General features: G+C 43.3%; 2 protein-coding genes across 3 annotated transcripts; both read right to left on the reverse strand.

The window, feature by feature from the left end:
• Positions 1–1,503: 1,503 nt before the first annotated feature.
• LOC145433641 (perilipin-2-like) lies at positions 1,504–5,160 on the reverse strand. Of its 2 annotated transcripts, XM_080310797.1 has the most exons (11): positions 4,991–5,160; positions 4,816–4,932; positions 4,320–4,475; positions 3,551–3,692; positions 3,327–3,394; positions 3,169–3,267; positions 2,959–3,111; positions 2,773–2,892; positions 2,535–2,711; positions 1,840–1,939; positions 1,504–1,736 (listed from the first exon to the last, which is right to left on the reverse strand). In XM_080310797.1, the coding sequence occupies exons 1-11, from the start codon at positions 5,072–5,074 to the stop codon at positions 1,702–1,704; spliced, it is 1,251 nt and encodes a 416-aa protein (XP_080166923.1). In that variant the 5' UTR covers positions 5,075–5,160; the 3' UTR covers positions 1,504–1,701. The 2 variants fall into 2 exon arrangements, with proteins under 2 accessions (XP_080166923.1, XP_080166924.1); XM_080310798.1 differs by lacking the exon at positions 1,840–1,939.
• A 1,412-nt stretch (positions 5,161–6,572) lies between these two features.
• LOC145433636 (clathrin heavy chain 1-like) lies at positions 6,573–25,126 on the reverse strand. Its single transcript, XM_080310790.1, has 32 exons — positions 24,970–25,126; positions 24,472–24,679; positions 24,260–24,409; positions 24,128–24,197; positions 23,905–24,064; positions 23,684–23,848; positions 23,285–23,458; positions 22,474–22,671; positions 21,777–21,881; positions 21,517–21,705; positions 21,274–21,456; positions 20,670–20,807; positions 20,386–20,607; positions 19,818–19,941; positions 19,038–19,183; positions 18,836–18,979; positions 18,635–18,777; positions 17,808–18,042; positions 17,442–17,564; positions 17,237–17,382; positions 16,418–16,601; positions 15,368–15,718; positions 14,923–15,087; positions 10,729–10,836; positions 10,084–10,251; positions 9,872–10,021; positions 9,619–9,810; positions 8,887–8,994; positions 8,689–8,802; positions 8,160–8,381; positions 7,666–7,741; positions 6,573–7,603 (listed from the first exon to the last, which is right to left on the reverse strand). The coding sequence occupies exons 1-32, from the start codon at positions 25,009–25,011 to the stop codon at positions 7,389–7,391; spliced, it is 5,118 nt and encodes a 1,705-aa protein (XP_080166916.1). The 5' UTR covers positions 25,012–25,126; the 3' UTR covers positions 6,573–7,388.
• Between the last annotated feature and the right edge of the window lie 117 nt (positions 25,127–25,243).

Genomic DNA, 25,243 nt, shown 5'->3' on the forward strand with positions numbered 1-25,243 from the left:
TCCCGCTTCGTGCGCAGGGTATATAAGTTAACCAGTATGATTTCACGAAAGTATTGGGGAATATAATTTAGGTAGGGGATTGGCGTGGTTCTGTTCACACCGCATTGTCGCCCTTCGCAAATCAAATATTTCATCACAGTATATAATATTATGGCTCACGCTCACTGATGTTTCGCAATCTAGCATTTACTTATCATATCGTAATCTAGCAGTCCATGGCGTGTCCTAATCTGAAATAGTGGTCTCTGATTTTTTTTAGTTTTAGAACTGTTTTAGCATACCAATCTTCGAAACTTTCTGGACTAAAGACATGAAATACATCTTCCGCTTTTAGAAGTAGTATTTACATTATATTTCATTTTCAATGCCCAGTATCATATACTTTGAGTTTTAATTAATATCAGTTCTTTTGTATGAATAACATACATGTTGAACAGTTGTAGTATAGAAGCAAGTGTGGTAATGCCTTCAAGTTCTGGAAATAAAGCTACACAGTATGGCATTTTTACGATCCACCATACGTGCTGTTCGAGTAAAGAGAGGATTAGTATCGCATTTCCATATCAATACCATCATTTTCATCCCGTGATGCGGACGAATGCCTATGCTGTCGAAAATTGGATACCTCCTGGTAGGCTATGCATCAATAAGAATCAAGCTCTGCAACTTTGGCATAGTTCAATTGGCACCTTTTGACACTCTGTGAACGAATTACGATCGTTTTCACTACTACTTACTTGAGTAGATTTAAAGTTAGTCAATTCTACTTCAAGTATATTTAGGTTGCTCACGGAAGAAGTACTTCTACTCGTACTTGGAGTAGATTTTTACGTCGCTACTTCTACTTGAGTAGCTTTCTTGACTACTTTGACCACCTCTGGTCTCAACCCACAGAGGTTCGCTCATTTATATTGCATGTTGTGACATATTCAAAGAGGCTAAACTAATACTGAAACCGAAATATATACTTCCAAAACTACTTGGAATTATTACAAACAAATTTGATGGATGACTGGCAACACAAAAATTTTAGCAACACTTCCTAAATTCCTTCTACGGTGAAAGAGCGGGGCCACAATTTTTGGCTCATGAAAGTGTCACGGAGCTGTGCTCTGGGGGTAAACTTCACGTGCATTTCTTGAACCTCGCGTTCCAGTTTAGTATCAGACAGCGAGTACAAGTCCTTTGCAATGAAACCCAAGCCCCTGGATCACAACCTACTAACACTCCATTCATTCTTCTGGGGATTGTGTATTAGGGCTGTTCAAAAAACCTTTTTCTTCAGATTTCACAGGCTACGTGATAAAATCGTTAGGTTGGTGAAAACAACGCTACACACCAACTTTGGCTCAATTCCAACCACTAGAAGCGATATTATTGCAGTAGAAAGTCCTGAAAATTTAATAACCCACTTTTTCGTTTTGGAAAAAGTCATTTTCACTCCACCCTAATGACCATCATAGCTGAACCCCCACAGCAGTACAATAATATCCACAAGATTGCTACTTTTGCGTCCATATACATATATTCACCAGAAGTTATGTCACGTTATGCCATTTGTGCTAGTGTTAGAACATACAATGACCACCAGTTATATGATTAATAATGACTAGTCCTAGAAACACAAGAGTCCGATACAGAGACGAAAGCAAATACAACTATTCCATCTTGTCTTTGTCAGAGCTCGAATCTTCTTCCATATTATCCGCGATATCGGACGTGACCATTTTGCCTCGCTGAAACCATCAGACAATATTTAAATGAGTGTACAAGAGATGCACAACTGATTGAAAAAATAGAAGTTAATCACACCACTACTAGCATATCAGTGTTACACACCCCTATGTGCAGCATTCTGGTTATCACCCTGCATGCGTGGCTCAGCTCCCAAGTCCTGATTGTACAGGTCAGCTAGTGGATCGCTGTTGAATCCTGGTGCCTATGTCCAATTAAAGCACAACTTTAGTTATGACACCTATGATATTGCGTCATGATTTATTCATTATCGTGTATATTTTATTTCGATTTTGAAATGTCTTCAAAATGTGGAATCGTTTAACTTCTGATAAACAGAATCGTCTCATCAACTTTTGTAAAAACTGAAGATCTAGTCTGAAATATGTTAGTACATACAGCTCGTTACTAGTGTGACTGGCCAATTTAACACTCCTCTCAATGGAGAAATTGCATGATCACCCCCCAATCTTGATACCGGTATAGTAAGATACATACGATTAGGTACCGTATTTGCCAAACTTCGAAAATAACATTTTCAAGGGAAATGTGTACAGCACAGCACGAAAAGTCATGTACAAAGAGATTGACTTGCTGAATTTTAACTCAATAAATTGAGTTATACGGCAGCGTGAAATTTGAACAAGGTGTCTAACAATTTGCTGATGGAACTTGTACACCATGTGCAGACATTCCTCACCCACCAGTACAAAATAATCACCACCCAAATCAAGATTTCCTTGAAACTCATGCAGCCTCAAACCACCCGATATTGAAATAATACCTTTGAATATACTTACAAGCCATTCCAGTGTCGTAAGTTCGGTACATAGAGCAAACAAGGATTCCAGCATTTGCTTGGCGTGCTGAATGTTTTCCTGCGCAGTCGCGATCATCGATGACGATAGCTCTCTAAACGAAGTCTTCCCCGACAAGTCCCGCACCAAAGTATCCAAATAATCTTTAGCCCACGCGAGCTGGCAAGAAAAACACAGCGTTACAGCAAAAAGAAACGCGAGACACTCAAGATATACATACATTTTTAGTCCAATATTCTCCGTCCGGTATTTTAGAAGCAATCGAAAGCAGAGTAGAGCAGGATTCTTGCAAGCCCTTTGTAAGAGATCGGGCTTTTTCCAGAACATTGACTTCAGCAACCTGTTTTGACAATATATCATGGATGTATTAGCAGCTTGTCCACGGAGAAGATGATTGAAACCGTACCATGTCGGAAGAACGTGTCTTGATTTCTTGCCAAGCTGCCACAACATTCTCTTGAGACGTGGCAAGGCTTTGCTTGGCGGCATCGTTCACGGCGGACACTTTTGTGGTTATTTGTGCGCTGGTGCTGTCCATGTTATCTTTCGCGTAGCTGATCTAAGCAGGCAATACTGTTGAGTTTACAATCGGCGTCAATCACATAATGTAACATACCAAGTCGACGGTAAACTGGAGTCGGTTCAGTGTCTCAACGCTTCGCTTTTGAACGCCGTGGAATTTGTTCATGGCTCTGTTGTAAGCGCGTTGACGGACCTAAAATTGAAGACAGTTAGTACATTAGTCCTAGCAATTTCCATAAACCGCGAGTTTACCCTTTTGCTGAGAACTTGCAGACGGTCCTTCGGGGAAAGAGAGTCTTCGATGTCCATGCTGCTTGTGTCTGAACGAAAAATATGGGATTGCGGTAACTGGTCACCTGGTCTATCAACAACACACATTTTGTTCACGTTGCAGGACAGAAACTATTCAACATTCGATCGACCCAATCTAACCTATTCAGCCTCTTGTGCTGTTCAAGTATGGAAGTATGTCTCACCAGATTCATCATCGCTAGAGTCATCCTCGGAACTTTCACAGTCCTCTTTCACCGCAGGCAAGTAATAGTCGATGTAGTCCTCTGTCTTCGACAGTGCCGAATCGATTCGACGAGCCACAGCGGCTTTAGCTGATCCGTAGATCTAAAATTAAGGTCACTCAATGAAACGAGATCGTTTGGTGGTGGTATCGCTATCGAGTGAAACAATGACATGGACCTTGTGTTTTCACTAGATTGTTAGTACTGGTTGATAACCAGAGTTGGGCAATAACAAAGTACTTCTACTTTTTCGGAGTGGTCAAGTAGGATTTGTTGACCTGCTCTACTTACTCAAGTGGTAAAGATTTCAAGACTACTTTCACTTTTATTCAACAGTTTTTTTGGACAAACAAGGCCTAGCGAGAATAATTACTTTATTACTACTTTGAAATCAATTCTTTTAGTTGCATTCTAGTAGAAATTTACATTATTTCTACTTCCCCTTTGACCACTGCTGGTGATAAAACACCATCAATATAATATTCATTTCATCAGCAATGCGGTTTAGATAGGCTAAACGGATAAAATATCAGAAATCGACATTTTTGATCCGAAATAGTTGAATGTTTATAAAACAGTAGCAAGATCCATGGCATAGTTGAAGAAGGTGTCAATATATCTCAAGTTCTATGCATATAGCCATATCCAAGAAAACTATTATGTTAACAAGTCGGAATCATTAAAATCACAAGTATCACAAAATTGAGGGCAGTCTTCACAGAGAACGTACCTCATCTGGCTCATCACAGATCTGAGGAACTACTCCTTCCAGTTTGTCAAGTCCGCGATTTGCGTAAGAGTTGACGGTCGGCGCCAATCTGTCGACAACTGGTTTGGTTGTGGACAGAGCCACGGATGCAGCGCCAGAGGTCACTTTCTCGGCGAACTGAAACCAGAAAAGTTATGACATCTGTTAGACGAGAGTATGGCTGGCATTTGGCTGAAAACGATAGATGCAGACTGCATAAGTGCAGAGCAATCTCTGTTTTGGTTCAAATATGGCCACGGAGATCTTGACCCAACATGTATTTCATAACAGATTAATTTATCTTACTGTAATACCATAGTGTAAAACTTTTGAATCCACATCAAATTACCAGTTAAGCTCGGAGGTTGATAGTTTTTTTCACTAATCAATAGGTAGCCATTAAGGAACACTATTAGGCCTTGCCCAATACCGATTGAATAATGCAATGCAATCACAAAATAAGTCAAGATCTGTATACCTCGAGGTACGGCGTGACGGATGGATAGGTCTTCTTTGCCGAAGAATAATAGCTGCACATTAGATCAAATGTGTTAGCAACCAAGGGAAGATTGCCAACTCTTTGTAACGCGTTACCCTGGAAAGAATTTCAATGAGTTTCAGCTGTCTAATGTGTAGAATTAATACCAATTTACCTGCTGCCGCATCAACATGTCTTCATAGGGCGAACTTTCAGGCGTGTATTGAACAGGCCCTATATCTGTAGCTGCTGAAGCCATTTCGTGGCGATGACAATAAAATAATAAGATAACTTACAATATTCGAAGAGTGCTAGACAAAAATATTAGGGTAAGAGTACTTCTACTATAATACCATCTCCATAATAGTATACAGTAGTAGGCCTATAGTATACATACAGCTACCGAACCCTCTACACTAGTTTTTACCTTCCATGCATCGTCCTTTTATGTCCCACTCTATATGATTGCGTCACTAGAATACATTTCGTAATACTGCCTAATAGTACTTTACAGGTACACGTCATAAATTCGAGGAGTTAAATCTACGAGGAAATGCCCAATTGGACTGTAGTTCAAAGGGCAAAGCTCACAATTTTCCTGCTAGGTCCATACGTACTTCAACAGGGAGTATTTCGCCATTACACCGTTGCCTAAGCAAACATCAATAAAATGTAAGCCAATCAACACTACATTCCAAACGCGCAATGCTCAGGTCTAGTCATCGGCATGTGAGATTGTGAGGGCGAATCGTGGTCAAAGTCCGTGTTGTGTTGCAATCGTTGGAGGAAATCACGTTTTTGCCGCGTGATCGAAGAATACGTTGGTTGAAAAATTATGTTGATTGTTCAATTGCAGTGTACGCATGCAAATAACAGTAATCTGCGCATTAGAAAACTGAGACTATAGCAATCGCCACAACAGTACTCAGGCAGGTCTGACACAGTGATATCTTAAGCGAGCCCATACCGAGTCCACTGAACAATAAGCGTTACTCCACTTCCCGTTTCCACGATATTTTCTGTTCTTTTTTGAATATCTGAAGTACAATATGGACTGTTGGATTGTGAGACTATCCCAAGTCGTTTCGATTCCTTCCTACCTGTTCAATGCATCACAATCTAGTGGTGTTTTGAAATGATGACACCGACTTTGCCTGTACTGCGTGCTGTAACATGCCTCGAATCCACTCTTGATTGCCTGCCCTTGCCACTTTTTGATGATTCTGTGGACTAGGCCCATTTGTCATCGAGTGTGCCTGCCTCTTCAACCGTTTGCTACTATCCATATTTCTGGGCCAATGTGTGGGTTTGCTTGATGGACTTCACACCAAGCCGTTTCGAATTCTTTCCGTTGATTCTAGTAATAGGAATCGGTCATATCAAATAAATATCTTAGCGATACTGGGTGCGGGGAAGTCCGAACCCACCAAGCTAAATTCCTCCAAATCATTTATATTCCTCACCAAAACTGCATTTTCATTACGAGGTTTTCCAGACTTTCACCCACCCTTTTTTAAGATAATGCTGCCAAAAGTACGATATATATACCTTCAAGCAGCGTCGGGACGACTCGAGTCTCAAGATTTTTGTATGACTTGACTTGTCTCACCTTGCAAAATTGACTTGTTTCAGAAATGTGGATTAACTTCAGATGACTTGTGACTTGATCCCAACACTACCTTCCAAGTACGTCCTGGAACTCTCGTCAGTGCGAGGACCGTGTTGTAACATTCCTATACATCAAGCCAATGCACAAATAGTACGATAATAATTTATTTCATAATGTCACAAGTCGCCATAATCTAATGCAAACGGCTACCTATTTACACACGGAACAGCCGATATTTGCCGGATATCGGGCATAAATCACTTCGATATTTCAGTCTCGTCGTTGTTTACGTCTGAAACAAGCAGCAGTCAATACGACATCAACGAAAAGTCAACTAACTATTGGATACACGGGATTAAAATTCAAAAGAAACTATATTCGATTCAACGTAGAAATCTCCTAGGTCGGTCCAGGAGTGCTTTACATTTTCACATAGCGTAACATAAGGAGTCTTCATCGTAAGACACGATGAAGCAAAAAAATCTAGCAATGTGTAGAAATATTGCCGAGAAGCTCATACCCATACACGGAAACAGCAGCATTCGTGGATGATCAAGAAAGCAAGAAGCGAAACGTCACTAACGGAACACGACTGATATAATAGATTGTGTTTGATTTAGCACCGGAAAATTTCGAATCACGTCACAGACATGCGGTTGATCGTATAGACTTGACGGGACCAAAGCACAAATACACTTATAATATACGGCAATCACAATATCTATGATACATTATCATGAGGATGATTGACTACATTGTCTAAATATGGATTTGGTCCGCGAAAGTGTCGACAGGAAGATAAAAAGAAACTGTGTCCGAATCTTAAATTTTCTCTTATACTTGAGATTCGAAAAAGTCGACTAATCAGTCAATAATTGCGATTTTCAATCATGCAGACCGCCTAAGCCTCCACTTCATCGTTCAATTGCCGATCTAGTCAGCCGCCAGGACCGGTGCTCGACATTCACATCCCGAAACCGTAGCCGGGCGTGCCGCCCATCATAGGCTGCTGTTGCATACCAGGCATTCCCATTTGCGGCGCCATGCCTTGTCCCGGGACACCCTGCGGTGGCATACCCGGAGCCATGCCAGGCATACCCGCGTTGGGCATGCCCGCGCCTGGCACGCCGTAACCGTAAGCTGCGGCTGGAGCGGCGGCTATCATCAGTTGCGGGTTTTCTGTAAATATAATAGAACTTGCTTCTTGCGTCTTCCTTATAAGGTGGAAATGGCATTCCTACCGTAGACAATAGGCTTGTTTTCTGTCGATTCCTCAGTTTCTTTTCTTATGTTCTCGGAGGCTTCTAATTTCGAAATCTGAAACAAAACATGAATATATGTATGGATTATGTTGAAATTGAACACTGTCAGAGAGTTAAAGTTTGCGTACTCGCAAAATTCTAACCAATTCAGAATTCGACAATCATTCGAAAACAGAAATCCCGACTAAATATTAGTGTCAAGAGTGACAGATTTATTTGGATTACATAAAATAAATCTAATACAGACGCAATGAAATGTTCAATTTTAATTGATTAGAGTGTCAGAAATGCTTCCATACTATTACCGAGAATGCTATTACCGAGAATGGACATTACCGAGAACGGACATTACCGAGAATGAACATTAAAACATTAAAATGGAGTTTTCGCAGGTCTAACGTACATCATTCAGCCACACACAACTCAATACATCACTCCGACATAGAGGACGCGCTTTCTGACAGCACACATACCCGTGTCGACATTTCTCTCATCACATTAATCATGTACGGCATCGCGTAGTCCGTGATTCCGTGTCGCCACGCCTGTTCCATCACCACGTCAGGACGGAGAAGGTCGTAGCACGAATACAGACAGGCGGAGAAGCATTCGTATCGCTCGTTTTCCAGGAACCAGGCCAGGAGCTCTTCGGCGAGTTCGGTGTCGCGGGACTCTCCAGCGTAGATCATGGCGTCCTGAAACAGAGAAAATACAATGTGCCGGAACTGCGCAGTCGAAATACGTATTTGACTTTTCAAACCCCTCTTAATTTTCTCAAAACCCTGAAGAGATGTTGGAAATCCTGAGAGCATAATCTCTTACCGAAGCCAAACATCAATTTGAAAATCAACAGCCCAAGTCTCGCGGCCGAATCAAAATTGCACAAAGTAAAACTATTACAAAATTGTTCCAGCGAAACGCATCATCGCCTTTTGCCAGTAGCGGCGTAACCACGGTAATTAGTCGGTCAACCGTCAACGGCACAGTAGAATAGCGTCACACCTTGTACAGAAGATCTTTCTTGCAAAGCTCGACCGACTGTTGCCATCTGTTGTTGCCTTTGTACAAGTATGCGGCGATGCGACGGAACTCGATAAGTTCATGCTTCTCGAGACGCTGAACAGAAGTAAATATGTTGGAAAAATTTGACGAGTCAACATAAACGGCTATTAATTTCAACAAGCAAAAACGATGGCTCACCTGAGCAAGGGCGATGTTATCGAAATTGTCGTAGGCGTCGATGGATGTCTGAAGTCCGGCATAATCTTCCTCTTCGATCAGCAGGTCGTTCAAAGCTTCGTTTATGGCCTGAATATAAATTCCGCCCACGTAAAGTTGCGAAATCCGAGCATCGAAGGCTAATCAATCAGAGGGAAGAGCCGGCAGAAGCAGAATATCGAACTCAAATGGCTTCGGAGAACTCCCATACCCGGAAACGAATTGATTATAATACGAGACCTTCGATACACAGCATCGATGAGTTAATACATAAATTATTCATGAGGCAAACGGAATCTTTAATCGACAAAAGATGTCCCAGGCTGCACAGCAGCAGCTGAGCCTATTCACAACAATCGATATAATTAGGGCAGCATAGATAGTAGATACTTATGTAACTGTGCTGAACAAACTGATCAAAGCATACACATTCGGGGCAATACTGATCGAGAAATGGCTTATACAGGCTCGCAGATATCATACGTGCAGGTTCGTCAATGAGAAACTTATCCAATCCTTGTATATTATTGCCATTTACACACATACATTAGACTATCAAATTGCCCCCTCTTTGAGGAAGCTTATCCGATTCTTGTCAGCATTTACACACATACTTAACACGAATGAATCGACACAACTTTCGTGAATTTTCAAACACGTACACATCGGTATCTGTCCGCATTTATTATTCTGCCACATCGAAACCCGACATACCTTGTTGTTGTGGTTTTGCACCGATCTCAAGTACGGCTTGACCAGCGCCAGCCGATCGACTTTACGGAAGAAGGCCACGGCCCTCGTGTGATCCATGCGCGGAGTCAAAACGGTGAGCAGATCGTTAATCAGAAGCGGCCGCATGTCAAGATAGAACTGCAGCGCTTTGTAATAAAGCTCGATGTTCGCGACCTGGCGAAACAAAACGGGCATCGTCACATCAGTTGATCAGTGACAGCGCACGACGTCATACTTTTGTGATGACATCTTTGAAGTGCGATTCCTTCCAGGCGTCTGTCGGGTGGGCCATCATGGTGACGATGGCGTTGTCGTATTCCTCGTATTTGTCGTACAGGAACACCAGCTCCGACCACAAGTGAGCTTGCTCTGCAGCGCGTAGAACCTGTTTACAGAAATATCGACAATAACCATTCGATTCGGATTCATGTAAAGCTGCCGACATACCTTGGGGATGTTCACTCTCGACCAGAAGAGTTCGAGATGTTCCCTCATTTTCTGCGGCTTGTATTTGGAGTAGAGGATCGCCAGCTCGGTGAACATTCCCATGTGGGCGCGTTCCAGGCCGAGGGCGGCCTCCAGCATGGCGATTAGTTCTTCAAAGTAACCGCGGTCCTAGATGCAAAGCAACAAGTCAATCACAGGCTGACGCAGGGTAGGAATTCGTGGTGTTGAAATCAAATTTTTAACTGATCAAGTACTTATAGATCAGCGTGGGTTGAAATATATTCAAACGGAGTAGCAAAATACTATATCCACAGGTGGTCAAAGTAGTCATCGTTGGTAGTCCGGTAGAAGTAGAATAGTCATATATGTCTACTCGAGCACAAGATGTGGCAATTTCCAAGTAAGTAAAAAAGTATTCCAGGCCCAATGGATTAAATAAACAGATGGTAGACATTATGTAACTACAAGAAAAGTATGTACGGTTGCACAGGGCACACTCCTACTCCACATCATTCAAAACTTGGCTAGACGTAGTCAATGGATTCCTCAAACTTGGGGCTCAAAATCCCACTGCAGGGGTCATATTATCTTGAATGCAGGAAGGTACAAATTTCCAATGTGCGAATGGGTCACAACGGAACTCACTTGGTAATAGTTGATCAGCTCCTCCAGCTCATCGGCGTGCACGACGATATGCAGACCGCAAGCTTGCGCCAATCTGAACTCTTCACCATCCACACAAGCAAAGCAGACCTGGGGTCAAAATGAGTTATAATTCTGTCGTAAACTGACTATTGCGTTGAACAACTAACTGAAGCTTTATTAAAGCAAAGGTAACCAATGTGGCTTTAAGCAACATAGAACACAACTGACAGCAGAACAGAAGAGAATAGAATGACACGGTAACGATAAGGCGACACTGTACTGTACAACGTAACTAATCAGATGAAAGTAATTATTGCCTAATTGCGGATCACCACATTCTACCCCCCTTTCATTTTGTAAATTCACATAGAAGAATGACACAAAAACATCAATGACTAACAAAATTACCATACCGATCCGGCTGGCGCCTAATTCTAGTTGAACGCCGAAGCTCGACGTCTAGATCTCTACTCGAATCATCTGGTGCATCCTCTGAATGGTTAGATTCTTGAGGCTCTTCATCAGATGACTTCAACTCAACGTTAGAAACTTCGCGACTTGGCTCGTGGCCATCGATATCAACAGAACAAGGTTCAGCTTGTTTCGTTTCAGGATTAGTCGATGGTGTTTCTTCTCCAGTAGGAAAACGGGCCAAATCGTTGAGTGAGACGTTTGACTCGCGGCCGTTAGGAAAACGAACACGTGCGTAAGTCGGGTTGGCTTCAAGAAGTTCGACCTCAGAACATAGTTCATCGCCCTTGTTTCTGACGAATTTGCGTAAGAAAACTGGCCCCGGTGTCAATAGCCAGGATGGCACGCTGTTCCCCACCATACTTTTTCTTGGAAAGGAAAAAAATCGGTCATGCGGCGTTGAATTAGTTGACGTGCAAAGTAGCGATCGAACTGAATGTAGCGCATGAGGAAGGGCGTCAGCCCAACATGATTCTGAGACTCCGGTTGATTTCAAAATGAGTTTGATAGTTCGCCATAATGTTTGATTAAGGCGTTCGCACTGCGAATTTCCTGTTGGGTGGTAAGGCGTAGTGAAGCTAGTTGCAACCCCGCGAGAATGTAAATAATCCTTGACTTCCTTGGACACGAAAGCGGTGCCTCGGTCACTGTGAACGTATCCCGGAAGTCCAAAAACAGCGAATAGTGTCGACAAACACGAAACGACGGTTAGCGCGGAAGTGTTGCGACATGGAAAGGCGAACGGAAAACGACTATATTCGTCTATGACAACGAACATGAAAGGGGATTTGTTAGATTTCAAAGGCCCTTTGAAGTCTACGTTGATTCTTTCCCAAGGTTTCGTTGCTTTCACAAGCACTTGCGGATTGCATTTGTAAAAATTTGGTTTGATCTGAGCACAAATGCGGCAACGAGCGCAGGTCTCACGGACGTCATTTAGGGAGAACGAGAGATTTTTCGAACGAACGAAATGATGCAGCCTTGTGACTCCTGGATGACCCAGAGTGTCGTGTATGCGATTTAGATTAGAACCCAACTCACAGGGTGAAATCGATGCGCAATACGAAGATGTGGTCCGCGAAAACATATCAGCCGCAACATTCAGTGCCCCCGGTTTGTGTACGATATCATACGAAAATTGACCAAGTTCGACACGCCACAGCTGGATTTTGGTATTTTTGAATGAAAGGGGGGTAGCGTATTTCACTTGGCGATAGTGCTTTTGACATGAACGCGACCGGTCGACCGTTTTGACTGAGGATAGCTGCAATGGCTGCATTGGAAGCATCACACTCTATTGTGAACGGACTTGTCTCGTCAATCCTACCAAGAGACGCGTCAACTAACTCGCGTTTTAAATCGTTAAATGCGATAGATGCATTTTCGGAAAGCGGAAATTTTTCGACTGAATACAAAGGACGGATTTTGTCGGAAAAGTTGGGCAACCATTTGGCATAGTAGGCAAACATACCACACACTCGTTTTAGTTCTGGGTTGTTGCGTGGCGGCAATAAATCGATTAACGGCTTTAGTCTTTCTGGGTCCGGTTTGATCACGCCATACGACACGCGATAACCGAGCAAGTCTATTTCCGTAGAACGGATGATCGACTTCGAATGATTGAAAGTGAGGCTGAATCGCTGAGCGGCATTGAGAAACGCGTCGAGATTTCGATCGTGGTCGTCCTTATCCATACCGCAAACAGTAATATTATCGAGATAAGCGAATGTGCCGGTGAGCTTGTTGTCTTTTATGACGTTGTCTATTATTCTTTGAAATGCCGAAACTCCGTTGGTGACTCCAAATGGCAATCGCCGGTATTGGTAAAGATTTCCAGCGGCTTCGAATGCCGTATACGGACGATCATCAGGTGATAGTGCCACTTGATAATACGCGGACTTCAGATCTAACGTACTGAAAACTTTGAAACGGGCGATGTTGTTGACTTGGTCATCGATCCTTGGTAAAGGATAGGCGTCTAGTAAGGTATACCTGTTGACCGTCTGAGAGAAGTCGATGACCATGCGCTTCTTGTGTCGACCGTCATTTACAACAAGAACCTGTGCTCGCCAAGGCGATGAGGACGGCTCGATGATTCCTTCCTTCTCGAGTTTCGCAACTTCCGCTTTAATGAAATGTAAATCGGCTTCGCTGTATCTTCTGGATTTAGTGGCAATCGGTTTACAATTCGGTGTCATAAACTTGAAAATTTGCGGTGCTTCGACACACGCTTGAGCAACTCCGCATACACTGTACTTCTGATCTCGAGGGAGTTCCAAGGTATCTTTATCTCCGTCCATATTGAAAATGACCCGTTTATGCAAGTTCATGAAATCGAGACCAAGCACCACATCAGCGCATAAATCTTCCATCCCTTTAAGAGGGAATTCCGTATATTTCGTTTCGTTTACAAGAATGTCCGGTCTGTAGAGTTCTTCAATCTTGCGGGAATGGGATTTAGAAGCAAATGTAACCGTAGAGGAGTACGGAGTGGATTTCAGGTCAATTTCGTTGGCGTATCCAGTGCTTATGAAGCTTTCCGCGGAACCGGAGTCGATTAAAGCAAATGTTATGTGGCAGCCGATCTTAACCACGATTCTTGCTTTTATGAGACATTTGGGTACTCCGATGGCGCTGAAGTATGAGATCATTGCAGTTACTGTTTTCCTGTTGTCGGTGGCCTTTCTCATGCAAACCACTTCATAATGACCTAGGACTCCACAATAGCCACACTCGCTCCGTTTCGCTGGACATTTATATCGGGAGTGGAATGACTGTCCGCAAAAAAAGCACTTCCGATCAGGTTTGATTGTTTTGCTCATTGCGTTGAGTCGACTGTGAGTTTCTGTGGATGATAGTTCGACTTCGGGATTCAAAGATTTTTCCAGCTGTTCGACCCCGACAGATGAACATGGAGTGCTGCAATAGATACTAGAGCTTCGCTGGGCGAATTCTAATGAGCGGGCTTTTGAGATCGCCATTTCGAGGGTTACAGCCCCGTCACTTTCTAATAATCTCTGTCTGATAACGTTTGATCGGAGACCAGTAACGAAAGCGTCGCGGATGGACTCCTTGCGATGATCTTCCGCCGAGAGAGTCTTGAATGTGCAATCTTTCGCTAGATCTGCCAAGGCGCGGGAAAATTCCTCGATCGTCTCTTCGGGCTTCTGAATACGGGTTACTAGCATGTGGCGGACGAAGATTTCGTTCTTTTGCTTGATATAAATTTTGTCGAGAAGTTCTATTGCGGTATCGTAAGTCGAACTTTCTTCAAAATAGGAATAGACAGACGACGACACGAAATTCGTCAAGATCTTCAACTTGTCGATCTGTGTATCTTGATCAAATGATGAAAGAAAATTATCGAAGGTCTTCTTCCAATGCTTATACTGTTTTTCAGCAGAGGCGGAGTCCGGACTGATATCAAGCTTGTCTGGTTTCAGAATCCTTTGTGCCATAATTCTATGTTGCTTAAATTGTCGTAAACTGACTATTGCGTTGAACAACTAACTGAAGCTTTATTAAAGCAAAGGTAACCAATGTGGCTTTAAGCAACATAGAACACAACTGACAGCAGAACAGAAGAGAATAGAATGACACGGTAACGATAAGGCGACACTGTACTGTACAACGTAACTAATCAGATGAAAGTAATTATTGCCTAATTGCGGATCACCACAAATTCCAGCCAAAAACATTCCATGGCTTCCATCGACACTCTACCTCTTTCCAAGTCCTGGTGGAATTTGCCTTTCTCGCGCCATCGACGGCGGCCTGATATTCTCCGAGATTAACGAGAGTGCTGGCGAGACGAGCGAAGTTGGAGATGTTGTTGAACAGCAGCTTGGCGGCCTCAAACATTTTCTGATCGAAGCATCTGTCACCAACCTGACAAAAAAAGTAGCGAGCGATTAGACAATGTATCGCAGTGGTGGTCAAGTAATCAATATTGCAAATATCTACCAAGTACAAGAAGAATGAAAGTAAAAAAGTAAGTATTACAGGCCTAGTTTTACCGAAATAACTAGATACTGTTAAACAAATGTGGAAGCATTCGAAAAACAGTAAGTAAGCAATGTAAGTAGGCAAAACCTAATAGGGTTCTCCGAAAAAGTAGAAATACTTTGTCACCGACCACCTCCAATCTATAGGACGGAAAACTACACACCTGCTGAATGTTGGCGTTGTTGGGCCCGCTGATAAACTCCTCCAGGTCAGCCAGGCGGTTTGTCTTGGCATACGCGAACACCAGCTCCGTTTCCACGTAGGATTCCCGGGACTTCTTGCGCGCCATTTGCAGATACCGGACCAGATCCTCCCAGTTCCCGGAACCACCCGCAGCCTCCACCACTTCCATGTACATGCTCGGGTCGTCGGCCTTGATGTACGAGTCGATGGCCTCCTTCACCATGCCGGCATTCAGCTGAGCCTGGGCCAGCTGCGACCAGACCGTGGGCTCGTTGCAGCGCTCAGCGAATTCGTAGGCGCGGTCCAAGTTGTTGACGTGTTCGATGAGCACCTTGAAAGAGAAACCGGGAGTAGATTAGGTTGCTAGTGAGTTCAGCAATAGAAATACAACAACTATCATTATTGTGGGAGCGTTGCAAACATATCGTATTAATCAATTCTAAAATGAACGTTTCATTGAATATGGTTGTGAATTGCGATGTATGCCATTTGGTGAATTCGGCACGTGAAATGTAATTATCATCATTATGAAAGCGATGCATTAATATTGTATTAAGAAATTCGAAAATGAATGTGTCATTGAATATGATCATGAATTATGCTACAAGGTGCTTGCTGACTTTGGCACTGGAAACGTAATCCATCAATACAATTATGAATGCAATGCCTCAAGATTGTATTAGTAAATTCGAAAATGAATGCTTCACTGAACGAGCGCGAACTGTGATACGAGATACGAGTGAATTCAGCACTTCAAGAATTTGACCTTAGAAAATAATAGCTTATTATTATGAAAGTGATGCATCAATATTGTATTGACAAATTAAAATATGAATGTTTCACTGAATATGAGTGCGATATTAGCCACTCGGCACTTAATAATGTATGTATTAATCTATAAAGATTAAAGGTTAGTGCTGGGGTTGGTTAAGGCTCAAATGTAGGTTAGGAGTACGGAACATGTCGAATTCGCTGTACACGTAGATTGCGGCAAAAAAGTCTCAAGATGATACTAAAAGGAAAAGCTTACCGAGATGGCGGATGTGTTGACGTCAAACTTTTTGAAAATGGCGAAAGCCTCTTCGAACAACTCGTTCTGAATGGCGATGTTCGCAATGTCGGGAGCGTCGTAGTTGTCCAGACGGTTGATGTACTCCATGACGCGGGTCTTGTCGGCTTTGATCGCGGTCAGGATCAGGAGATTCTGCAAGTTCCTGCAGGGCGGTACACAAGTATTTTTCAGTCGCCAAACATTCGAGCATACGACATAACGAATATCCACAGTGGAGCATGCGACACTTGAGCAGATGCAGTCAGTAAAGTAATTCTACGCCAGTGGGTTTTTGTATAACTCGAGCAGTAATGATATTAAACTCTTTCTACTTCAGTCTCGAAGGTAAAACTAGGAATAAAACACTTACTTGAGAGTTGCTACTTTTACTAGTACTATAGTAGAATTTCACGATGTTGCTTTTAATTCTACTGGATCACCAACGTCGAATATGTTGACCACCTCTGCACATCGAGCATGTAACCTAATAACCCTGAAACTAACCCTAATCCTAACCTAACCTGAAAACTAACTGCCGCATGCTAGTGTGTCGTACATTCACATGTCGACGAATGACATTATCCCGTCAGAAGTTCGGTTATACGTTGTATTTCATCGGGACCTGAATCACGCAGCTTACACACACAATGATTTGATTAGTACTTTAAATTTGGATCTTCATCAAATTCGTTCGAAAACAAAAGATGGTGGAAGCTGCGAAATCGAGGATTCCCTTGATAGCGCCGTACGTATCATCACTCGGGAAAATATCGGTGGAATCGTTCAAATATCACAAACCTGTGGTCGGAGAACATGGAGTTGTCGAGCACAATCTTCTCCAGTAACTCGATCAGTTCGTTGGGTAAATCGGCCGACATGAACGCTTTCACGGTGACGGAAACCTCATCTGGGTCCTGGGCTTCTGTGAGGGCAGTTTGTACCACCTGGAATCACGACAACGTTTCGATACAAGGCCGGGACACGTCAACATCAGGACATTTACCTGATCGATCAGCTGTCTTCTGTAGACGTTAGTGTCCTCCAACACGACAGCCCACAGGTCGGTGTCCTTGCGACGGACCAGGTAGCGGGCCTCGGACTTGAAAAGCGAATTTTCGTTGCAGACCTGAAGGTATGAAATCACAAGCATCATAAGACATGATGGCAGAGACAATTGCATTGGTTCTGTTGCTGCTACTGCACAAAATTCGACTCCATCCATCAAGTGCCAGGCTACTTAACATAATGCTAAACTGGTTACGAGACTGACATGCTCTAAAACTGGCACAAAGACTGTATCAGCGTAAACACATCATACGGATATAAGACATTAAAAAAATGGACCAGCCCACCATCAAATCGATCTTACCGCAATGAGCTCCTCGTCACATTGTCCGCGCTCGTAGGCTACGCAGGCCAGATGCGGGTCGCGTTTCTCGCAGTACTTTCCCACCACACGGCTGTCGTAGAACGGATTCTCCTTCAGGAAGCGCTCCGGGTTGTTGTTAGCGTCGATGTAAATCTTTGCCAGGGCGTTGTGGGTGGCGGGCTCGTCAGAGCCTTCGTGCACGCGGGATTCCAGCCACGGCAAAAGGAGTTTCAATCTGAACGGCGCCAAAAGGTTACAAGACGCATAGACACTTCACATACTTCTTGAAGACTTTTTCGTTCAGACCTATACATTTTGTGTTGTTGCTGGACCCCAATTGTGACCAAGTTCCAGATAATTTTTTCAATATCACAGATAGAGTTGTCGCCCAATATGGATCAAAATTCTCGTCAGAAGTTCGGTTATACGTTTTATTTCATCGGGACCTGAATAGATCGCCTTCCGCACAAATCAAGGTTCAGGTTTTTGTAATTATTTTCAAATTTGTTCAAAGTTGAAATGATGCCAAAATAGCGTCTGCGGAAGTCAAACTATAGAGTACTCCCTTGATAGCGCCGTACATATCATCATCCGAGAGGTTGCCCAACATTCAAGCACTTCAGCACACGAGAGTGACTTTATTATGGCCCCCGAACTAATCCTGACCTCGAAATTATCCCCCCCCAACCCTCAATTTGTTTTGACCAACGTGCTCAAAAGTAAGGACAAATGTTAGGAATAGGAGCACAGACTATATGACAACACTGATTACAGTGGTTCCAACAGTCTGCAGACTTCAGTTCAAAAACCCCGCACAAAACACGTACCGGTTGCGTTTTTCCACCTCGGCCACTAGCTCGTCCGTCGAGAACTGCCCTCTGACAACCATGATCAAACTCTTGATGACATCCTCAGCACAGTCAACATCCAGGAGGCCTCCGACCACCACAGGCAGACGAGACGGGTTCACCTGAATCGGTCGACTCAATCTTAGCTCTGCAAACGGGACTGCGCCACACAAATCTCACCTTTTGCACGTAGATCTCGATGTACTTTTGCAGGTCGTTTCGGTACAGGTACAGCACCAGGTCATGGACAAAGTCGTATCTGTCGCACACGATAATCAGCGGCAACTGGTCGGTGAGCTTGGCCTCTTTCAAAAAGTTTTTCACCTGTGAAGACGAAACGAGGTTAGAGACAAATTCGAGAACGCCGGGAGAGATGTCGGACCTTGTCGGCGTCGTAGCAGTTGCTTTCACGACAAATGCGTTCGACCTCCTTGATCTGTCCGGTCTTGCAAGCGGCCTGGATGTACTTGAAGTGGACGTCGGCTTCCTGGCTGAAGTTGACGATGGATCCGAGGAAATAGAACAAACCTGCAAAAGCAGATGAGGTCAGTAACGGAGTTTTCAGAGTGACTAGGCTTGCCTGCTTGCCGTTTACACTACTTCCACTTCTATTGTAACTACTAACGTTTTACATTTTTGTAGAAGGTAGTATTAGGACATGTTTGCATCACTTTTAAAAGTCAAAATTATCATAACTGGGCGAAATAGCCCCCCGTGTTGTAGAATCAGAATATGTTCTAGTGTTGCCGGTCGTTTGGTGTTAGTCGCGAACATGTACCCTTCATTTCTAGAGTAGCCACCTTCAATTACCTGCTGAAAGTTTGTCAGTATGTTACTTAACCACTGTTAACTTGATCTACTACTATCAGTGTAGTTTTGACACATCTTCTAATTGTAATTGTGTATAAATTGCCAGCATTCAGCGAACAGCTTCTCGAGTACCAAAGCCGGGAAGCTGCAGAAGCGGTAAAGCAACGGCGAGTAGCAGCACGGAATGAAAGTTCAAAAATCAGCATTAGAAAACATCAAAAAGTCAACATGGCGGGAAATGCTCACGAATCAACCACCACATTATTCCACGCCCTCGGGCTATCACAGTTACTGTTTACTAGTGCTTTAAAAATCAATTATCATGCAAAGATTGGGCCACCAATGGATTCACCTTCGAAACTTTTGTATCCTTCAAACAAGTCAATCAGTGCCGTGGTGGAGAGCTGCTCGTGGTATTTCGTGGCGACTTGCACGCAGATTTGAAGATTTTGTCGGATGTTCGCAGTCAGCATTGCCTACAACGCACAAAAACTCTTTCAGTCTCCTTTTCAAAGGCGGCAAGTCAGGATGAGGCAGAAAAATATGCGTTATTCCCGTCAGAAGTTCGGTTATACGTTCTATTTCATCGGGACCTGAATAGTTTGGCTTGCACACAAATCGAGGCCCGTGTTTCTAGAATTACTTTCAAATTTGTACAACATCAAAAATAGTGTCTGCGGAAGCCAAACTATAGAGTACTCCCTTGATAGCGCCGTACGTATCATCACCCGAGAGGTTGCTCAACATTTGAGCATGTGACACTATCACAAATGACAGTTAAACGTGACAGTCCACCACACGAGAGCGTAACTTTATTACAACCTCCAAACTAATCCCGCCACCAAAATTATCCACTAATCCTAACAATCAGACTCTTATCCTAACCCAACCCTAAATGTTGCGCGAATCACACAACATACCTTCAGGCATTCAAGCGAGTCCTCAACGCTCAGGCTCCCAAAGAAATTGACGAGCCACTCGGGATTCAAAAGGTGGGTGTGTATGATCGCACGCTTGATGTCGTACAGGTCCGTGTAATGTTCCAGGGCGCGCTGGAGGAGCCCCGCCTTTTCGCACATGGAAGCAATGTGAGCCCGGTCGTAGTGGGTGAACATTTGGTTTCCAAGAATGGCATCAGCGACCTTGAAAAACGCACCGAATTAATGACGTCCGTCTCGCAAAAAACAGGCCGGCTACGCTCTACCTGTGGCGCGTGCATCAAATTCATTTCGAGCAATCGAGTCTGCAGCGGCCCTTCTGCGGGCCTGTTATTCTTGAGCGCGTCCAGAAGGAATGCGGTGCATTGCTGCACGAGATTTTGCTCCATAAAGACATCCACGATCTGAATCAATCGAAAACATATTCATATTGAAATAAACCAGGACATTTTTGGCCGACACCTGTAATCCTCAGCAACTAGTAGAGAATTCAGAAGAACTTGGTATATTAACAGTAAGTGTCACCAAATTTGACATCACCGTCATCGAATAGTAGAGGCGAACCAATTGCTTGAGCTCTACCTACTATTTTTAGATCATACACAGTCAATATTAGAAGAACTGATTTATGGCATAGAATTTCAAGACAGCTATGAAAAGTGTGTTATAATAACATTTATTACCTTGAACTACTCTATATGTGTCTCCTATCGAGATTTACTAGCAGTGGTCAGATACCACCTCACGAAATATTATGAGATTGGCGAACCAGTTGAATTCAAAACTTGATGGCGAATGAAGACGTAAATAATCAGTATTAGGTTACTTTCTCCATGTAAAGTCGAAAAGCACAAAAATAAGATCCCTTACCTGAGACACGTCGGCTAACGGTTCATCGTCGGCAACCAGCATCATGGCGAAAGCTTTTCCGGTTTCGGCGTTCACTCTCATTACGTTGCGCAGCAAGAAAACGTAGTCCGGCGTGTAGCCGACCTTTTTCGCGTAGAGCACGATCTTCTGAAACTGACCCGTCTCAGCAAAGCACATGATCACCTGCGACGAGAGAGATTTTAGTCACGCGAACAGTCACTTTCGAGCAGCGGCCAATCTTACTTTGTTCGGGATGTTGGCGCGGAGGTAGATCGAAAGCGCCAAGGTAGAATCCACCGGTTTCACCAGGTCTCCCAGTTCTTCCGAGCATTCCAACTTTTCTTCCTTCAACCATTTCTCGATGAGCTGCTTCCTGCCTTGCTGCAACACCGGTCTGCACAGTTCCAGCGACTCGACTTTGTTCAATTTGTCCTGAAGTTCAAACAAATCGTGCAAAACCGAAACCGGCGCTTTCGGTACAATAATTATTATCGGACAGTTACCTGATCGAGCAAGATCCCAAAGTACTGCAGCAGTGGCGAAGTCTGTCCTGGCTGTGCAGGCACAGAAAGGAAACGCTGTATGGTCTGGGGCGTTCTCAAAATCCCCTAAACATAGAATATGTAACAATAAAATCTGTAAGAAAACGCAGGAAACAATACTATCAAATAGCCAATCCCAACGTTCAGAAAGACCGATTCGTGCTTTGTTGTAAACACAGCCATTACATCACACATTCAATTCCCAATCGTATCAGAACCGGCGTTAATGATTAACCCGACTTGAATACAGATTTCTCGCGTCCTTATCGATATAGTTCTAAGAAACTAGCACCATTTCCGACGTTTGAATCATCCGATCAGTTCGTGTTTTCTACAACGCATCTACGGCCAATACAAGTGCGTTCTATTTCAAAGCGATCAATTGCCAGGCGAGAGCGGTTTCTCGCAACGATTTCCTATCTGCATGCACGGCGGCAATCGGTGACAGGCACAGAACAGGTCGCTTGTTGTCATTTCTCTGCCGGCTCTTGTTACGCCTTAGTTAATGCACAACAACGGGTGCTGACACCGAATAGCAAACATACACCGGGGACAAACAATGAAATATGCAACACAATGCCGAGGACTAACATTCAACGCGGCGGCTTTCATTAGACAAAATCAGTAACACATATTTCAACCAAGACAAACTGTCTACCTTTGGTGCGTTTGCCGCGACCTTGGCAGCCTCGCTGTAGTTCCCTTGCGCGAAAAGTGCGTCGAATTTTCGCGAAAACAGCTCCTCGCCGCCAGCGAGCTTGTTACGGACGGCAAAACGAAGAGCCAAGTCGGGATTCTTCAGGTTGTTGGTGATGTAGGGAACGATGTTTTGATCATCCACAGACACAGACAAAACCTGCGTCGATTCAAAGGCATCAGAGCACGGATGTATCATCACATTAACAAGGGAATAAATACAAGGACGGCAGACAAGCTACATCTCACAATATTGAATACAACACTGACAACCGACAGCTGATCAGTAGTTCAAATGAAGTTGAGCTCGGCGAAAGTCAAGAGATGCACCCGACGGATACAAAAGATATCAAACTGATTTGCACTGAATATATATGCTAATCTTTTTATGTGCGTGAAAATCATGTTTTAATTATTTGCTCCCGCAGAGTTCATGTGCACCAGTATTACATAGTTCACGTGTAATGCCGTAGATTTTTGTAATTGTGACTCAGTGAGAATTTGTGAGGTTCGCCTATGCTTGCTGGTTAGCTCAAGGATTCTCCAGGTCGGTAAAGAGGTTAAAAACCACTGCTCCAGATAGTTTAACACGGGATAAAATCACGGGCGTGATATAAGGAACATCCAACGTCCTACATTGGCGTGGGACGTCAATGTCATGACACATAATTCACGAAATTTCAAAAGTCCGCATTCTGAATAGAAAATCACAGCAAAATTCCTACTGAACCTTCAAACAAAAATTTGCAGTGTTATCAAAAAAAAATCAGTACCTGTCCTTTTCTGTTCACTCCGATTATCCCACTCGACGCGTCATGCGGAGCAGTGACGAAAATGGTGTCTGCGCTGATTCGATTCATGAAAATACACACTGCCGTCTCCAAATCGTAAAGATGAATGTATCCGTACTTCGTCACAAGGTAGATCACATTGTGTTTTTGAGAATGCTGAAATGACGACGAGTTATTGAATTTCATGTACAAATCGAATCGTTCAATACCAAGTAATGATTTATGCAGTTATACCGGCTATACATTCCATACATAGTGATCGAAATCAATAATCAATCCCATTTCGGTTCAGAAAATCAATCGCCCTAACTTCATTCTGCTGATAAGCTAGCATAATTACAATGGTGCAATTATGACACACGGATAAGCAAAAGGACTCGCCTGCATTGCAACTGGGAAATCGTTCGGAGCTTCCGGTGGGAAGAAAACATCTACGGCCTTTTTCGGAAAAGGCTGATTCCCAGCAGCTGGCGATCCGACTTCAATGGTATGAAGCTTGCCGCCTTGGGCGGATCGCACAGCGAAACAGAACAATGTCGACGGCTCCTAAAACAACGGATGTGATCACAAGAAGCAAGGTTTACGCGACTCGCATCTTTTACCTTGTTCCCCTCAACTTGAAACTCTGCAAACGTCGCGGCGTGACCTTCGATCGGTTGACTGACTTTGCGATCCACAGAATAAAGCTGCATGGCTCCCACTACCCGATTTCCTTGGGCTGATATTCCGATCAGTAAAAGCCATTTCTGCTTCATGTCCGTCCTACAAATTGAAACCAAAAACTTTACGACTGATATTGAATCTATGAAGGATAATCCGCAGTACCTGTAATTAATTATTTGGCAACTAGCCAACGATCCATGACGGTCGAACATCTTTTGCGGTTGAGAATCGCCTGATAATGTAAGGTAATATCATGATATACAAGTTACACAATTGCTAGCACTTTCGCTCTACCTTCCATGCTCCAGTGATATACTGATGTGTCCGTGACTAACGCGACCATATTAGTCGAGATCCATTTCCAGAACACAACATCTTCAGTCATATTGTGTGCCTTCATTTTCGACTTCATTTCAATATTGAAAATCTGAAGCATTCGTCCCGCTGTCGATAGGACGAGCATCATTAGAATGATGAACGTTTCACCGGTAAGACACACAACATACCTTTCAATGCAATCACTTTGCTAGCGGGGTTCATGATGGCCGAGTCTGCGGAAATCGGACGTCGAATCGGATTTGCCGAGTCAGCAAGATCGATAATCACGACTTGGGCCTGTTCGCCCACTTTCTCTCGTACACAAATGTACTTGTCCGACTCCATTGTGAGAGTCGAAAATCCAATATTAGCGGCGTTGATCCCCACATTTTGAAGCTAAACATACGTAAATATTGTTTTGTGAGAAATATGTACGGAAAACTTTTTACTTGCTATACCGGTAACACATTTTTTGCTACAGTCAATACAAGGATTTCACAACCAAAAATTCTTTCAAGACACGGATGGATCACCCATGCAGTTTGAACGCATCAACACTTTCCACAATCTACCATTAGTATTCTCAAAGATAACATTGTGTATATTAGACGGATATGTAAATTATACACTAGACCTAGGATCAAAATTATGAAGGCAAATAGTATCAGCAAGTAAAACATATTTACCTGTAGATGCTCTTGAAACTTGATTGGCAAAAGCTGTGCCATCTTAAGCTATCAGATCACACGTTACAACACTAAATACAGTAGTACAGTTAACTTTCATGCACCAGGCAACTCAAGAATCCTATTTCAGAAAACAATGCACTTTCTCAATTTTGCAAAGCTATAAAATGAGCGCTGTGTCGAATAAAAACACACACTCATTGCTGTCAGACTGGAAAGTGTGTTTTCTCAATCTCATTTCCTATGCCCCATGTCGATGCAAGCAAACCTCAAC

The sequence above is a fragment of the Botryllus schlosseri genome, chromosome 2 (assembly GCF_051294905.1).
Source record: "Botryllus schlosseri isolate E-star chromosome 2, Bs_hap1, whole genome shotgun sequence".
Classification (NCBI taxonomy): Eukaryota; Metazoa; Chordata; class Ascidiacea; order Stolidobranchia; family Styelidae; genus Botryllus; species Botryllus schlosseri.

Excerpts from the sequence above, each read along its gene's own strand:
- LOC145433641 (XM_080310797.1), bottom strand. The coding sequence starts at position 5,074 with ATGGCTTCAGCAGCTACAGATATAGGGCCTGTTCAATACACGCCTGAA. Across the intron at positions 3,693-4,319 it reads TCTGTGATGAGCCAGATGAG|ATCTACGGATCAGCTAAAGC; the intron begins GTACGTTCTCTG and ends CCTTAATTTTAG. Across the intron at positions 3,268-3,326 it reads TGCAAGTTCTCAGCAAAAGG|GTCCGTCAACGCGCTTACAA; the intron begins GTAAACTCGCGG and ends CTTCAATTTTAG.
- LOC145433636 (XM_080310790.1), bottom strand. The coding sequence starts at position 25,011 with ATGGCACAGCTTTTGCCAATCAAGTTTCAAGAGCATCTACAG. Across the intron at positions 18,043-18,634 it reads GAGGTGGAAAAACGCAACCG|ATTGAAACTCCTTTTGCCGT; the intron begins GTACGTGTTTTG and ends GGCGCCGTTCAG. Across the intron at positions 8,382-8,688 it reads AGAAAGATCTTCTGTACAAG|GACGCCATGATCTACGCTGG; the intron begins GTGTGACGCTAT and ends TCTCTGTTTCAG.